The sequence below is a fragment of the Acomys russatus genome, chromosome 24 (genome assembly GCF_903995435.1).
Source record: "Acomys russatus chromosome 24, mAcoRus1.1, whole genome shotgun sequence".
Taxonomy (NCBI): Eukaryota; Metazoa; Chordata; class Mammalia; order Rodentia; family Muridae; genus Acomys; species Acomys russatus.
The window spans coordinates 51,859,177-51,875,594 of NC_067160.1; the positions used below are offsets into that span (position 1 = coordinate 51,859,177).

The 16,418-nt window shown below is 54.5% G+C and overlaps 1 protein-coding gene across 1 annotated transcript in view; it reads right to left on the reverse strand.

Annotated features, from left to right (window-relative positions):
• Positions 1–16,418, reverse strand: part of Ass1 (argininosuccinate synthase 1) — a 52,264-nt gene that overhangs the window by 23,416 nt on the left and 12,430 nt on the right. Inside the window, exons 6-9 of the mRNA XM_051166198.1 lie at positions 10,724–10,780; positions 8,915–8,989; positions 5,200–5,270; positions 4,340–4,370 (exon numbers count right to left, since the gene is read on the reverse strand). Coding sequence (XP_051022155.1) covers positions 4,340–4,370; positions 5,200–5,270; positions 8,915–8,989; positions 10,724–10,780 — 234 coding nt within the window. The remainder of the gene's footprint in view (positions 1–4,339; positions 4,371–5,199; positions 5,271–8,914; positions 8,990–10,723; positions 10,781–16,418) is intronic.

Genomic DNA, 16,418 nt, shown 5'->3' on the forward strand with positions numbered 1-16,418 from the left:
TCGCCTCTAGAGGCTCCAGCTCCCCCTGAACCCGGGCCTGAAGCATGGATACTTGCCACCATGAGGACAAGAATGGCTGGGCCTGACTGCTCACGTTTGTCTGGGGCAGAGCGGGGAGGGCATCCTGTGCCCAGCTGCTCTGTCCACCGGCTGACATTGGGGACTGCAGGCAATGCCTTTCTGTCCACAACCTCCAGCCCGTTCACACCCCACTGCTCATCTGGAGTTCCAAGCAGCCTTGCCTGGTAGGAACAAATGTCGCTACCCCATCTACGGGGACAGAAACGGATGCTTCAGGGAGGCACTGTTGACTGCCGAGTCAATGGCAGCCCCAAAACCTTCCTGGCCACCCAGCATGTGGGACCTCAACAACTGTGGTGAAGTCTGCTTTGTGCTATTTTGTAACCCAGATTGGCCTTGAACTTCTGATCTTCCTGGCCCCTAACTCCCAAGTGCTGGGGTTACCCACCTGACTCAACTGTATTAGAATGGGGGAAATATCCGTAAGCCAGATGCCAGGCTGTGCAGCCTTTAGAAAGTGACTGTACTTCTCTGATCCTCAGTTTCCACCAAGGGAAAGGGTCTGTGCCTCTGACTTGTTCATTTGGGTTTTCAAGACAGGGTTTCTCTGTGTAGCCTAGGCTGCCCTGGACTCGCTTTGTAGACCAGGCTGGCCTCAAACTCACAGCGATCCACATGCCTCTGCCTCCCTAATGCTGGCATGAAAGGAGTGTGCCACCACGCCTGGGCGCCCCTGACTGTCTTAACACTTACATGTTAAGCAAGGCCTGGTGTGAATGGTCATTCCCTCTGAAGGTGGAGACACAGCCTAGTGATGGGCGCTGTGACTCCCTCTAAAAGAGGCCACAGGAAGGTAACCTGGGCCAACTTTACCCATCAGCTCTGTGCTGGAGTGACCAATGGCCTTCTTCCCCTTCCCCTTCTGGATTTAACATTAGAAGTGTCATATTTTAAGAATCCTTGGTGCCACACCCAATGGGAAGGTTTACTCTTCGCACTCTACAACTGAGCTCCAAGGGATGCTGGGCTGGCAGTCATCCCCTCCTAAAGTGCTATCTGTGTGGTAGGCACACAGGTGGCCTGAAGGACAGACCTAGGGAGGCGAGAAGGGTCTTTTAAGAAACACCCCTCCAGCAAACAGAGGGAAAGTAAGGCTCAGAGATGTAGCTGGTCCAAGTCACAGCTTAGTGCTCTTTCCAGCACCTCACGTTGCTTCTCAGCTGCTATGGTAACCTGGGCTGAGAAACAATTTGATGCCTACGATTGAGTGTCACACCATTCACCAGGAAGCCGACTTCGGAGAAATGCCATGTTCCCAGATCCCCCTCTGGGCAATGCAAAGACCACCATTCCTTGGGCATAGAAAGGCCTTGAGGCTCACTCAGCTCGAAGGTTAAATGATTTGAGGCTGGACCTCAGGATGAGTGAGCGGCACAGCGGTACTTCCCCACCTGCCCAGAGCTCCCCAAGCCTTGGCTTAAGTCAGACCTCTCCCCCTACTGCTGGCTGTGCTATGCCCGGCTGTAGTGATGGCAGCCACTTCAGGTTTGAGCCTGTCCTTTATCTGGACACATTGCCTAGCAGTAGAAGATGGACGCCTTGGGAAGGGACACAAGGGACAGGAAAGTCTTGAGGAGAGGATGAGTTCGCATCCTCCACAGCAGTAGTTGGGGCTGAGGTGGCCACCGAATAACTGAAGAGAAATAAACCAATGTTTGCTTTGCATTCTGAGCTGCCTGCCTTCTTTTTAACTCTCAGTCCTAAAAGCCCGGTTCAAATGACAAATAGTTCCGTTGAGGAGTATCTGGTGCCATTTATCCACCCCAGCGGGAGGGCTCACTTCCAATGTCATCTGGGTGGGGGGAGGAATGGGGGGGGGGGAAGAGAGAGAGAGAGAGAGAGAGAGAGAGAGAGAGAGAGAGAGAGAGAGAGAGAGAGAGAGAGAGAGAGAGAGAGAGAGATGTGGGAGTTGGGGTTGGGCAGCAAAAGAAAGCATGAAACAGGGCCCTAGAAGGAGAGATTGCGGCAAATGGCCCATGAACTAACCCACGATGTAGAGGCATGATGGATGCGGGGGTGGCTTATTCATCCATCAGATATGGCGGCCGGCGGCTGAATGAACTCTTTCACTGTGGGGCCGTATGAAGTTAAAGCAAGTAAATTTCTATCTTTCTTCGTGTTAGCTGCCTCATTGCTCCTCAATCAGCTCTGGCGGAGGCAGAAAATGGCTCAGCCATCTGCCTCAAACCCTCCCTTCCGCAGACCTCGGGTCTTTTTTTTGGGGGGGGGAGGGGCCCCTTGAAGCTCTCAGTGCTCCTCCCTGAGGGTGGGGGAGGGAAGGGAAGGTGGAGGGGAGGGGAGAGAGAGGACACGACACATTGCATGGACACAGAAGCATCTGGGTGCTGGAGGGTGGGGGAAAGCCCTCCATGACCAAGCCAACAGAGAAGACAATGTTGTCGGTCCTCCTGGCCAGGACGCTGGGTGTCTCTCAGCAACCGAGCTGTTGCATCTGTGCTCCTCCTACCCAGCCCAGCCCCATTCCGTTTCCTAGTCCTAGATGAGGGAAGACTGGTTGGAGAGTGTACAGCAGTGAGAAGCAGAGTTTTAGGGACCTACTTTTCTCTGGGGCCTGAGCCCCTGGCAGTGACAGTATTGTAGATGAAGAGATGCTAGCCCTGGGACCCAGATCTGACCCAGCCATGGTAATCACACCAGGCCCCCAAGCTGTTCACGTGGCTTCAGCTCTGCCTCCCCAGTTCTGGGGTGGCCAATTTGAGGGTGTTGTTTCTCTAGTGAGGATAAAGCCAACAGGCTGCTGAGCGGAGGCCGGGGACTTTTCCCCAGTGTACCTGGCCCACAGGAGCCCAGCCTGAAAGTACCTATGAGTGCTCAGTCCTGGGCCCCCCTCGGTGTGACTGACTGGCTAATGAGCAGTGGTTGGCCTGAGTGTCATGGGGTCAGCAGAGCATGAACTGGAAAAACCTGTGGCCAGCAGGCAGCAGCCCCATGGGCCCATCAGTCCCCAGGGGAGCAGTGGGGGGGGGGGGGCAAGGGCACCAGCTTTTCCCTAAAGACAAGTGTGGGCTCAGCAATGCCATGGCCTCTGCACTGGTAGCCAGTCCAGCCTGTTCTCACTGCTCGGTGATGGGAAGCTTTGAGCAGACCTAGGACACTTAATTTTAACTGTGGCCTGAGGAGGGCACCAGGCCCTCATGCCCCTGCCTCAGACCTTGTCCCATGCCATCCTACACACTTTCTCTTTCTTTGTGCAAGAGGAACTGGGGGCTCAGACAGGGTGGCCAGCTGTGGGTATGGGGAGAACAGGCGTACTGGGAGCCCCGGCTTCAGTTCTTGCTCAGCAGCTGCATGAAGGGTGAGTCACTGCTCTGGGCCTCAGTTTCCCCAACCATAGAATGAGACTGCTCAGTCAGAATCCAAGGAAACCAAAGCAGGAAAATGCCAGAGCCAGGTCTGGGGGTGAGAGGGCCATCACGAACTGGTGGGTGGACCTGGTGTGGCCAGTGCGGGGAACGTAGGGATGGGCGTCAGTGAAATGCAGACCTGGGCAAGTAGGGGGGAGGGGCTGGCAGGGGGGGGATGGGGCACCCAGGCACTTTGGCATGCAGCTGCTGCCCTAATCTGCCTGTCATCCTTCGGAATCCCCAAGGCCCAACTGCCCAAATTCTCCAGTGTCTTCCAGGCAGACAAACCCACCCCTCAAAACAGCCACCTGGGGGTGGGGCTGTGCCAGGAACTGGAGTCATTCCTTGGGGACAAAGAGATTTCTCTCTTCCTGCGATAAGCTTCGCTCAGCCTGCCCCCCTCCCCCTTTCCTACGGTGGGCAGAAGGCGATGACGCAGCCTCTGGGGACAGAAACCTTACATTTGAAGTGGGTCTGAAAGGCTCACCCTGGCCAAGCCAGGAGGCTGCTGACTGGCATCATGGGTCATTGGGTTCTAGCCTCACCCCCAACCCAGGCAGCCAGTGTGGCCCAGCCGTCTGCCCAGAGATGGTGGGCACAAGCTGAGCCCTCCCACAAAGTGCCTCATCTGCTTAATCACTTCTTTATTGTCTTTCAATCACTTTCTCTCCGCTTTCCTGAAATGGTCCCTTCTACCATACATCTCTACAGCAATTAGAAAAAGGGGGTGTGTGGGGGAGGCAGAGGTAGGGAATGGGGCTCAGAGAGCAGCATGAAAAGGGCAGGCAGAGTGGCCCATGGGGAGAGTTTGAGAGGCAGAGCACGCTGTGACTCTGGCCCCTTGTGAAATTTCAAACTAGGCCTCACATCCGTCAGATAGCATAGGGGCTTACCTTGGGGTTTTCCAGGATCCCAGCCTCATAGCTGCAGGGGAAAGGTGAGTTGAGTATACATAATAATGCCACGCACCCCTACCCCCCAATCCTGTGGATTGCCCACAGTCGGCTCTGCCTTTTCTGTCTGCCAAAGCACCCGCTGCCAATCCTACCCAGAACATTCTGAGCCACCCGGCTTAGCTGTGGGAACTGCAGGGTGCAAGGAAGAGGTGGGTGGCCCCCCAACTCAGTCTTGTGGGTGCAGCCCTGGGACTCCATACATGGGGGCCTCAAACACTCATCCCATTCAGGCCCTTTTTCTTTCTTTCTTTCTTTTTTGGTTTTTCGAGACAGGGTTTCTCTGTATAGCCTTGGCAGTCCTGGACTCACTTTGTAGACCAGGCTGTTCTCGAACTCACAGTGATCCACCTGCCTCTGCCTCCCAAGTGCTGTGATTAAAGGCGTGCGCCACCACGCCCAGCAGGCCTTTTTTGATCCTTGAGGATTTTGTCCTCTGAGAAGTTGTTCCTAATACCTCAGGAAACCAGGCCTGCCAGGTCAATAGCACGGCTTGCCTACACACAGGAGTGGGAGAGAACATGGCAAAGTCAAGCCCAGGAACAGAGAGGCTGTGCTTTCTCACTCTTTCCAGATTTATTTTTATTTTATGTGGATAAGCATTTGCCTGCATGTATGTATGTGCACCACATGTGTGCAGTGCCCATAGAGGCCAGAAGAGGGCGCTGGATCTGTTGGAATTAGAGATGGCTGTGAGCCACCATGTGGGTACTAGGAACCAAAGCCAGGTTCTCTGCAAGAGCAGCCAGTGCCCTTAACCCCTGGACCATCTCCTCAGTCCTGGGAGGGACTGGACTTACCTGATGTGCATAAGGTTCTCATCCATACTCCAGGGGCTTTTGGGTGTGACAGGGATGGGGATTCCATGTTGCTGCAGGCAAAGACAAAATGGACAGGGTGAGGTGCCTGAAAGGGCACATGAAGGTCATACTTCACAGCCTGGGACCCCTCGAGGAGGTGCCAATTAGCCCCCTAACTCTGGCTTCCACTCGTGTACCCCTCCCCTCCCCAGGCTACCTAGGGAAGGGAGGGAGGGCCTTAATGAGGTCCCCTCATTTAATCACAAGTCAGCAGAATGGAGGCTGACCTTGGAGTTTCTTCTGGAAGATGTCACGGGCTCACACTCCCAGGCCCTCAGAAGCCCTCGGCGGCGGCAGGTACTAGCTAAGCATTTCTTGGCACCGGCTATGGATACTCACCGTATCCTAAGAGCTGGGGGTTATAATAGCCTAAATAGTACCACGTAGCCACAACGGACCACAGAGGCATCTATCTTGAGCCTGCAGCACTTCGTGTGGACCTAATGAAAGGAGAGGCCCTCATAGAAAGTCCCATCCCAGTGTGCCTCCTGGGAGCAACCCCCTCCAAATGACCCTCACCACCCCCGAAGGAGATCTGCCCAGACACCAGGCCAGCCAGTGGCCACCCACCCTTGCTCAGTTTCCAGGGGAAATAGGAAGTGGCTGCCCTAGTTGTCCCTGGGTCCAGATGCCTGACTGTAGTTTCTTTAGCTCAGAAACTGCTACACCCTTGGACTCTGGTGGGCGTGGAGCTCAGGAAGTAGCTCAGGTTAGTGGCTCCTGAATTTACAAGGCCAGACAGTGTCTCTCAGGCCCCTCCATTGGCACCACTCAGGGGCTGTCTCTCTGGCTCACAGGCTGGTGCCTAAGATTCTAAGTCAGGGCTGGGCTGGTGAGAGTGCTTCATTATAGTCCTAACCTTAACGTGATGCTAAAAGAACAGAAGGAAAGCCCCCTTGGGCTGTCCCTTTAGCTAAACTTAAAAAAGAAAAAGCGATGTTGGGTGGCCCATGTGGGAACCCCAGCACGCAGGAGGCAGAGGCAGGAAGATGAATGTCAGATCAGATTGTGTAGTAAGCACCCCGACAGCAACGACCCCCACAGCAAAGCCACAGTTGCCCCTGAAATTTTTGTCCTTTGGCTTAAACAGTATAGGCAACCAGAGCACTTCATCTCCCAGCTGCTCAGTGCTGAGGGGAATGTGTCTCCCAAATCTATCTAGATCTAGCCGGGCGTGGTGGCTCACGCCTTTAATCCCAGCACTCAGGAGGCAGAGGCAGCTGGATCTCTGTGAGTTCAAGGCCAGCCTGGTCTACAAGTGAGTCTGGGACAGCCAGGGCTACACAGAGAAACACTGTGTCAAAAAACAAAACAAAACACCCACAAAAAACCCCAAAACAATGCCCCCCCCCCAAACCAAAACCATCCAGGCTGGGGACCGAGACTTTGGAAGACAGTGCAAGTGACACCCAATGGTGCCACTTTGCTAAGAAAGTGGTTGGCCAGATTCCCTGCAGCCTTTGTTTTTAGGGTGGTGTGGGTGGGACCCTCACCCTCCTTCTCAGTTAGGCTCTATTCCAGAGCGAGGGGAGGAAGGTAGGGCAGGGCAGGACAGGTGGCTATGCCCAGCAGAGCCATAGATGGCGGCTAGTGCACATTACAGGCTGAGGAGCTCTACCTGACTCCACTCTGTCCTGAGCACCCCAACCCCAAAGACTACCAGGGTAACTAAGGATAGAAAACAACTGCCTGCCAGTGACAAGGGGCTGGTGGGGGTGGAAGGGGTGAGTGCAGGGGGGAGAGGGGGTTGGGAGGGCGGGCAGATACTGTTGCAGTGACCATCTTGAACTCTGGTTTTAGCATCAGTTCCTTTTTGGGGAGGGGTTGGTTTTTTAAGACAGGGTCTCTCTGTGTAGCGTTGGCTGTCCTTGACTCACTCTGTAGACCAGGCTGGCCTCGAACTCACAAAGATCCGCCTGCCTCTGCCTCCTGAGTGCTGGCATCAGCTACGTTTAATGCTCTTTTTTTTTTTTTTAAGGTCAAACTCACCACATTAAATGAGCAACTAGTCTCCAGCCCCCTTTCCTCTATGTGAGGCAAAGCTTCACTGGTTTACCCAGGCAGACCCTGGACTCCAGAGCCTCCTGCCTCTGCACTCTCAGTACTGGGAGTCTATGTCAGCACCATCAGGTCCTTGCTATTTCTGATTAATTGTGATAACGATAATGATGGGATGGTTTTGAAACTTGGGTTGTGGTCTGGGGAGGGACAGAAGCCATGCAGAGAAGCTTCCCCGTGCCTCCAGAGCGCCCTCTGACCCTGGCTACTTAGGGGTTTTGAAAGCAGAGATTTTTCAAAGCCCCATTGATTTCCCCCCCGCCGCCCCTCATCTGTCTTAGACCCTGCCTGGCTGTGAATCTCTCACCAGGCCTCCTGGCTACTTGGCTCTCCTGGTCATTTCCTGGGTGGATGTGCTAAAGCGTTCCCATAGCCCCATCCTAAACCTAGCTCCCAGGAAAAGGGTGGGCGTCACATTCTTCCCCAGCAAACTTTTCCTATTCTGAAAGTTGTTGGTGGCAGAAGCCAAGCACTTTGTCCCCTAACCACCACCACCCCGCAAAAAAAAAAAAAAAAAGGGACCACAAATTTAGCTTTGCTGGGGGAAAGCCAGGGCTGCTGTCTCTCCAGTGGGTCTGGGAGGGAGGGTACGGTGCAGCCGCAGGTCGGCCTGGCCTTTGCTTCCAACTGGACTAAGGGAGGGAGCGAGGGCAAGCGCGGGGCTCGTAATTCATTATCCCTAAAGACAGGGCCTGGTTCATATTCCTCTTCATCAAGGAGACAAGGGTGGGGGGGGGGGGGGAAGACGCCTCGCCAACCTCCACTCCCTTAATAGCACCACTATTTGACGATTTGTTTGGCAACATATGGGTTTGCTCTTGTAAACTCGACTCTTAATAATAAAACAACAGATGGTAGAGGGTGGGGGACGCCTTCCCTCCCAGCGCTCAGAGGCCTAATGGGATGCTGGCGGCTGGGGCAGGGCTGCGTTCCCTGCAGCCCTGTGTTCCCCCCGCAGCGTCCCCTACCACGCGGCACCTTGGCTGCAGCGAACTTGCACAGCCAGACCCGGCGACTGCTATTTAAAAACCAGAGCAATTTTCTGGTGTGTGCACAGACTTGCTTTTCCCCCTGTCTGATTGATTGAGGCTGTTTGTCATGGGCTGCCATCGAGTCGCTAAAAAGAAAGGTGCCCTGGGGAGCGGCTAAGGATCTTGATGTAAAACTTCTAATATGTTTTATTGCAACTTGTATTTAAAAAAAAAAAAAAAAGCTGGCACCACAAAAGGCTTTGTCTGACAGACATTGGCCCGGGAGCTTCTACCTGCTCCAAAGAAAGCACTGGGGACAGTTAGCGGCCAGGTAATTGAGGTGCCGAGAACAGCATCTCTGCTCAGGGCCCCTCCTCCCCCTTCCTGGCAGTCCCCTGGGGACCCACACCTCCACGTTCCACTCGGGAGTAGCACACAGGATTTTTATCTCCTTCAGGATGGTAGCAAATGGCTCAGTGAGCTAGGATGCCCATCTGGGAAATGACCACACTTCTACAAGGCTGATGTCGGGATGAGGTTCCATCTTGTATCCGGTAGGGATCAGTTTGCCCTTTGGCCACTGGCTCCCACAGGCCTGGCAGCTCAGCCGAGGCAAAGAGACCTACCTTTGCGTACTCCATCAGGTCATTTCGGCCCTTGAACCGGTTGTAAAACTCAGGCATCCTCCAGGGGGCAATGACCTGGGGGCGGGACAAAGGGGTCAGGACCTGGGAGGGGCCAGCTACACACCTTTCTAGGTAAGGAGTCTCCTGCTGTGAAACCTGGGAAGATTTAATCTGGGGAGCAAATGGGGACCTCAGAAAGAATACTGGGTTGTAGAGAAAGGCCTGTGTTCCATGACCAAATGGCTGGCTGTGCATCCTTCTGGGCCTCAGTTTCTCCAGCTGAGCCCTGAGTGTCTGAAGTAAGCCTCACGGCTCAGCGACCCTTAATGAACTGAACAGTGTAGAAGCAAGATGACATAGCTTCATTGGCCGCCGCCGCAGCCCCCTGTAGAGCTGTGGCAGGTCAGAGGGAGAGTTCCAGCCACACCTATTCTGCTTGGGCCCCGCTGGCATGCAGGGTTAGGGACAGGTCTCCAAGAAACAGAACTCCCAGTGCAATGTCACTGGTGTCATGGTACTTGGGTGGGCACACTTCTCGAGGCCCAGCCTTAGGCGATCAGACTCAGCCGTGAGAATACTCGCTGTTCGGCAGGGCTCCCAGAGACAACTAGCTGGGGCCCCTGCCCCTAACCCGCCACAGCCCCTGGGCTTGGCCTCTGTAGATGAGGACCCAGAAAATAGTTATCCTAGCCCCAACAAGTGGCCGTGGGAACACTAAGCAAAGGTGGAAGGAGGGGCCCGGGCTCTGCCAGAGGCCCTGCAGCGCAGCTACTGTGCTGAGAGTCGCCTTTGGAGGCCTGGCCTGTAGAGGTCAAATGTATCAGAACTCATTATAGCTCACTTCCAGGCCAGCCCCGTCCATGCAAGGGACAGGGAAAGATGAAGAAGCCCGGTGGGGGGGGGGGGCAAGGGGGGAGGATTAGGTCTCCTGGGCTTTCCCAAGGAGCACAAATCGAGGTTGTGTAAATCAGACCGCAACCACAGTCAACGAGACCGGATCTGAAGGATCAGAACCAAGAAAGGACACAAAACCTTTAGCAGTTTGAGAAATGTCGATTTTCCATGCTGGGTAACGTTTGAACGCATGGGATTCAACACAGTATTAAATGATTATGTCACCCGATTCTGTCTGTCTGTCTGTGTCTCTCTGTTTTTTGTTTGTTTGTTTGTTTCGAGACAAGCTCCTGGCTTGAAACTGAGCATGTAAACCAGCCTGGCCTTTAACTCATAGCGATCTGTCTTCCTGTACCTCCTGAGTGCCAGGATTAAAGATGGGTATCACTATGCCCAGTTTTTATCGTAGTTTTTTAATCGAGGCAACTGGAAGATTCAGCAATGTTCCCTCGGGATTGCATCTGTCTGAAGGGAACGGCCTGGACTGTACTCATGTGTGCAACCCAGGTGACACGCCAAAGGCAGGGGCAGCCAATTACTGAGACCCTGGGGGAAAGGTCTGAGACACGGAGGGGGGTCAGCCACAAACATCCGGAGAGGGTGGCAACAGGAGACTGAGGCTCAGAGTGTTCTGGCTTGCGTGCCCAGAGAATGACAAAGACACCAATCCCCTGCGCCTCCCCTTCTCCCCCACTGCCTCCCAGGGCCTGGACTGCACCTCCAGGGAGAGAGATTGGCTAGGACGATTGCGACCTTCCTAGAGACTGCCACCTCCTGTCCACTGGTGTTCTTTACAGAAGCCACAGGAGCCACAGGAGCCACAGAGTCAACAGCACAAGGACCCTGCCCCTGTCACTTCCCTGGCCTCCTGTGTCCTGCTCCTGATGCCCAAGAGAGGGAGGAGCCACGTCTTACCTTAATCTGGGGTGCCAATGAGTAGCAGGTGAGCTCAAAACGGACCTGGTCGTTGCCCTGAAACAGAGAACAAGGGCTGATGAGAGCCCCAGATGGCACCAGGGGGTGGAAGACAAAATGGCAGACGGCTCTCTTCTCACCCTATAGCAGCCTCTGACATGTGCTGGCCTGGTTTAAGGACAGAGATGGAAAAAGCAGACACTGCTCCATGGGAGGGGCCAGGACTGGGCACCCCAGGGCACCCCCAGACCAGAGCTCCTGTGAGGGGCCCACTCAGCGTGCATAGGCCACTATGGTTATGTAAGGAAGGCTGGCACAGGTGACAGCACAGAGGCATAGTTCAAACCAGGGGCAGAGCGCGTGCATATAGAGACATGTCTAAGTGCATGCGCTGTGGGGGACAGGGTGGGGTACATGTGTGCGCATGCGTGCACAGCCTAGGGGATACATGTGGGAGGGTGCTGTTCCTCTGGTCCAGGAGACTGGTATCCCAGATACTCCAAGTAGGAAAACACGGGCCCTCATGCTGCCACATTCACACGCTTTGACCTTCCACAGCCACAAGGTGATAATTCCTGTCACTCCCCAAGGCTCAGTTTCCCCAGTTCTAAAGTGAGTGTTTGGAGGGGGCAACAGAGCTAAGTGACCTGGAAGGGCCTTTTGCTTTCAGCCTCTCTCTGCACAGAGAGACTGAGGCCCTGAAGGGGCACAGTATGAGAACATGGTCATCCACCCCGCACCACCCCCCAACCCCCGGCAGGGTCAGACGCCCAACCACAGGGCCTCAGCATCACTGGACAGGTCCCACAGCCAGTATTTGGTCATCTTGGCCAACGCCCACGAGGCGAGAGGAAGAGGGGCAGGGTGGGCACAGGCTACAGGGATACTGTCTCTGTGTTGCCTGCTCTGCCACTCACAGAGAGGGAGGCTCAGGCGCTGTGAAATAATAGAGGCCCCCTTCGCCTACTGTGAAAACTGCACGGGCGCAGCCAGGCAGCAGTGGGAATAACATGTTATTTTCCAGAGTCTTGTCAGGTGGTGCGGAAAGCCTGCTTCCAGCCCCTCCCCGGAGCCGGGAGCTGTAGAGAGCTGCTGCCAAGCCTCTTGGACACTGGGCCCCGTGTCCCCACAGCCAGGCCCTCAAGTCTCCATTCAGTCCCTACACCGAGTACCTACTGTTACTGTCACAATGGCGGTCGCAGGGACCATGGGCCATTAACCTTATTTTATAGATGAACAAAGAAAAGGCGAGAGATGGTAAGCCAGTGCCTAGGGTCACACAGGCAAACCACAACTATCCTGAGTGTTATCAGCTGGGTAGGTGCAGTGAGCCCATTAGCTCTATAGAAGCAGCCCCATGGGGGTGGAGGGGGGCGAGATGGGACACTGAGGTGAGGAGAGCAGCATTCTCCCCCAGACCCACATGCCAACACCCTTAGGAAGCCAGAACATCTAGCACGATCTTAGATTTGTGCTGCCCACGGCCAAGTGCTACCTGGCCTGGCCGCTCTTTCCCCACGGCCTCATGTTTCACCAACACAAAAGGCAGCCTGTGCCTCCAGAGCCAGGCCCGGCTGGGCTGCTGTCTGCTGACCCAGACACGGCAGGGGGATGGACACCCATCTGTTCAGAAGCTGAGAACCTTGGAAAAGCTGGACAAACAGGCTTTCTTGATTCAAATGCTGGCCTAGGCAAGAAGAGCCTAGGGCCCTGCACTCCCTTGATGGGCCATGGCACTCCCAGGGCTGGCGCGGCTCCTGGTAGCATCCCCAAGTAGGGGTTGGAAGAGGGGGACAGTGTCCTATCACACACATGTCCACACACTGGTGCACGTGTACATGCGTGTACCCCAGTGAGCGCCCATGGGAATGGGAGGGCAGGGAAGAGGGAGTGCCTCCCATCTGCCCCAGGATAGCCCTGCAGATGGTGCCATTTTCAAAACGACCCCCCCTTGTACCCCTCCCCCCAGTCTTAGGCTCATATTTCCAGGCTTTTCTTTCAAATCTAGGGGCTGCGGACTTGAGCTCTGTGCATCTCTCCGGGCAGGCAGGGGTTCCACTCACAGTGGAGTGGCCAAGGATAAGAAATAAAGCCTTTCTAAGGAGGCTCTCGGCTTCAGGTCCCTGGAAGAAGCTGCCTCGCAGCTGGCTCTTTGCACGGGCTATGCCCGCAGCCTGGGCTATACTTCCTCTCAGTGCCAGTGGCTAACGCTCTTCTTGCAGGGTGCTTGACATCATCCTGTCAGCGTGCCTGCTGGCTCCGTGTTTCTCAGTCCCACAGTGCCTCCAGCGGGCTGCACCACAACGCGGCATACAGGGTGCTGGGTTACTATCTACGGAGTGCGTCAAGAGTGACGGTGCACTATTCTGAGAGCACCTATAGAGGGAGGAGGTCCCCCTCAATCACAGACATAGGGGAGGGGAGAAGGGGGGAAGTGGGAGGGAGGGAAGAACGGGAGGAAACAGAGGAAGGGCTAACAATCGAAATGTAATATGAATAAATTAATAAAAAATTTTTTTAAAAAGTGATGGTGCACATATAAAATCTCAGTGTTGGGGCCAGTATGATGGCTCAGTGGTTAAGAGCACCACTGGCTGCTCTTCTGGAGGACTGAGTTTCGATTCCTGACACCCACATGGCAGCTCACAACTGTCTGTAACTCCAGTCCCAGGGAATCTGACACCCTCACACAGACACACATGCAGGCAAAAGCACCAATGCACATTAAAATAAAAATAAGTCATTAAAAGAAAAACCTTCAGTGTTGGGACTGGAGAGATGCCTCAGCGTTTGAGATTACTGGCTTCGAGAGAGCAGTAGCCGGAGTCGGGGTGGGGTGGAGTGGAGTGGGTTGGGGGGGGGGAAGATTATTGGCTGCTCTTGCCCAAGGAAGTTTCCGTTTTCAGCCCCTACATGGTGGCTCACAGCCACCTGTAACCCCAGTTCCAAGGGATCCAATAACTTCTGACCGCTGGGGGTTAATTCACACATGTGGTGCACATATCACACATCACCCAGGCACACACACACGAACATACAAAATAAAAAATAAAAATAAAATCTGAGGGCAATGGCACATCCTGTAGTCCCAGCACTTGGGAGGCAGAGGCAGGAGCATCTCTGTGAGTTTGAAGCCAGCCTGGTTTACAAAGTGAGTCCAGGAAAGCCAAGGCTATACAGAGAAACCCTGTCTTGAAGACAAACAAACGATCTCTGAGTTCGAGGCCAGCCTGGTCTACAAAACGAGTCCAGGACAGCCAAGGCTACACAGAGAAACCCTGTCTCAGAAAAAACAACAACAAAAACAAAATTCTAGCACTCAGAAGACAGAGGCAGGGGCTCTGAGCTCAAGGCCAGGCTGGTCTACATAGCAAGTTCTGAGCTAGAACAATTCCAGGCCTTGGCTCCCAGGCCACACAAGTCAAGACAGCAATAGGCTCATTATTAACCTTCTCCAAAGGCCAGAGACCCACTCTGGAGGTTATCCAGAGACCTCTTTGCTCTGGGGCCCTAGCAACCTACTCATACCTTGGCCACGGAGTCCCCTGTTTTCAGCGGGACTCTGCCAGTGTCCTGTGGGGACCTGCCTCAGCCAGCTCTTCAGCATCTCCACATCCCCAGCCTGGCTCTGCCTCTTGGTCACCCTCTCTACCATTCTCTTGGGACAACTGCTTCCTTGCATGTGCAGTCTCCAGTAAGTGCTCCAGACAGGCAGACACTGCCACCAAGTGCTGGTCCCTACACTGGTCCCAGGACCTCTCCAGAGGTCGTGGGCCGGGGGGAAGAGGTGTGTGTGTGTGTTATCTGGTGCCGAATACATGTAGAGACAGGCACATGAGTACCCCTATGGATACCCAGACCAGGGATAGCACAACTGAAGTGGCACTGGCCTCCCAACAGTTTCACTGGCCTTCTTGCTCTGGTTTTAGGGGCTCTGAGATGTTTCAAGTTGAACTGTCTCCCTTGTGAACAGCGGGGACACCCCCAGGCTCAATACAAGCAGCTGTAGGACTCATGTGGAAAGATCTAGAGCCCTGTTGGTGAAGTCCTGCAAAAACCCGCTGTAGTGAACTCAAGCCCCAGGTAGCTGTCCCCACCATCTTTGCGCCTTGTGCCCATAGCTTGCTCAAACCTCAGCCTCTGGTGCCCTCTGGTGGCCATGTGCATATAGCACAGCACGTGGCCCCTCTGCAGCTTGTCAGAGATGGGTAGGGTTCTGCCTCACTAAAATCAGAACCAAAAGGAAATGCCGCCCTTTATTCTACCAGCTTGAACACTGCTCATCTGATCCCCAGGGGATGGACTTTCAAAGTCCTGATCCCAGCTTTGTCCTGCAGGGTGGGGAGTTCATTGTCTGCTCAAAAGGTGTGGTGGCTCAGGGCTTTTTCCTGCAGGTACTTGCTCTTAATGGCCTTTGCCTGTCCTCACTCAGCTGCCCCAAACAGCCCAGGGACTGGGTGCTATTTTCACTTCCACTTACAGATGGGGAAATCATGGCGCTCGACTGAGCGTGCAGCTCTGAGCCCTGGGTCTGACCTCCCACCTTTGGCTATCTTAGGGAAGGGGGCACACACGAGCTGCCCACATAGCCTGCAACATCCATCTCTCCTCACTTGGTCCCTTAATATGCAGCTGAGCAGGCTGGGTGCCAGGGAAACTAGGACCCTCCTGGGGTGTGAAGATGGCTGACCAGTCATGCCCCCCACCCACCTTCAAGGCTGCTACTCAGGAGAGTTGCTCTCCCAGTGTGCTCTGGGGGAGCAGTGTGATCTAGGTGCAGACTCTGTTGCCTCTCCCATAGTTACTCTGAGCCCTGAGAAGGGCGATTTGTTGTCATGGCCTCTTGCCTCAGGGACACACAGTTCTGCAGTTTGTGGACTTGTGTTCTTACCCAGAGTATAGACATCATGAAGACAGGAAATGAGAGCCAGGCGTGGTGGCTCACGCCTTTAATCCCAGCACTCGGGAGGCAGAGGCAGGTGGATCACTGTGAGTTCGAGGCCAGCCTGGTCTACAAAGTGAGTCCAGGACAGCCAAGGCTACACAGAGAAACCCTGTCTCGAAAAACCCCCCCCCAAAAAAGAATGAAGACAGGAAATGGTCTTCCTCTTGTCCCTAGGCTCCTGATTCCTGCACTTCGGCATCCTTATCAGGCGTCATTTTTCTCTCTCTCTCTCTCTTCCAAAGGAAAAGGCAACAGATTTGAAGGACTCAACTACGTCTGTCCCTAAGCCAGGTGAACCAGTATCCAAGACAGTGATCCAGTCCAAGCTTTCACAAACACCCGGTGTCATCCTGGTGACTGGCTATTTCCGGGGCCACCTTCAGGTAAGCTCTCCTCAAGTCAGCCTCAGTGGCATGTCTACTGTACCCCCACCAGCCCCAGCCCCATGTCCACAAGGTAGCAAGCCTCATGGGTTACAGACGGCAGGATGGTTAGGCAGCTGCGTCCTGCCCTAGGCTGCTGTCACAGCATTCACAAAATGTGAGAGCTCACATCTTAGGAGTTATCGGTGCTGTTAGGAGCCCCGCCTGTCCCCATGGGGTCCCCTTTAGCCTGGACTGCACATGTGCAAAGGTGAGCCTCAAAGCCAGGTGCCATAGCCAGGCATGGTGGCACATCCCTTTAGTTCTAGAACTGGGGAGGCAGAGTCAGGCAAAACTCTTGAGTTTCTGGTCAGCCTGGTCTTCATAG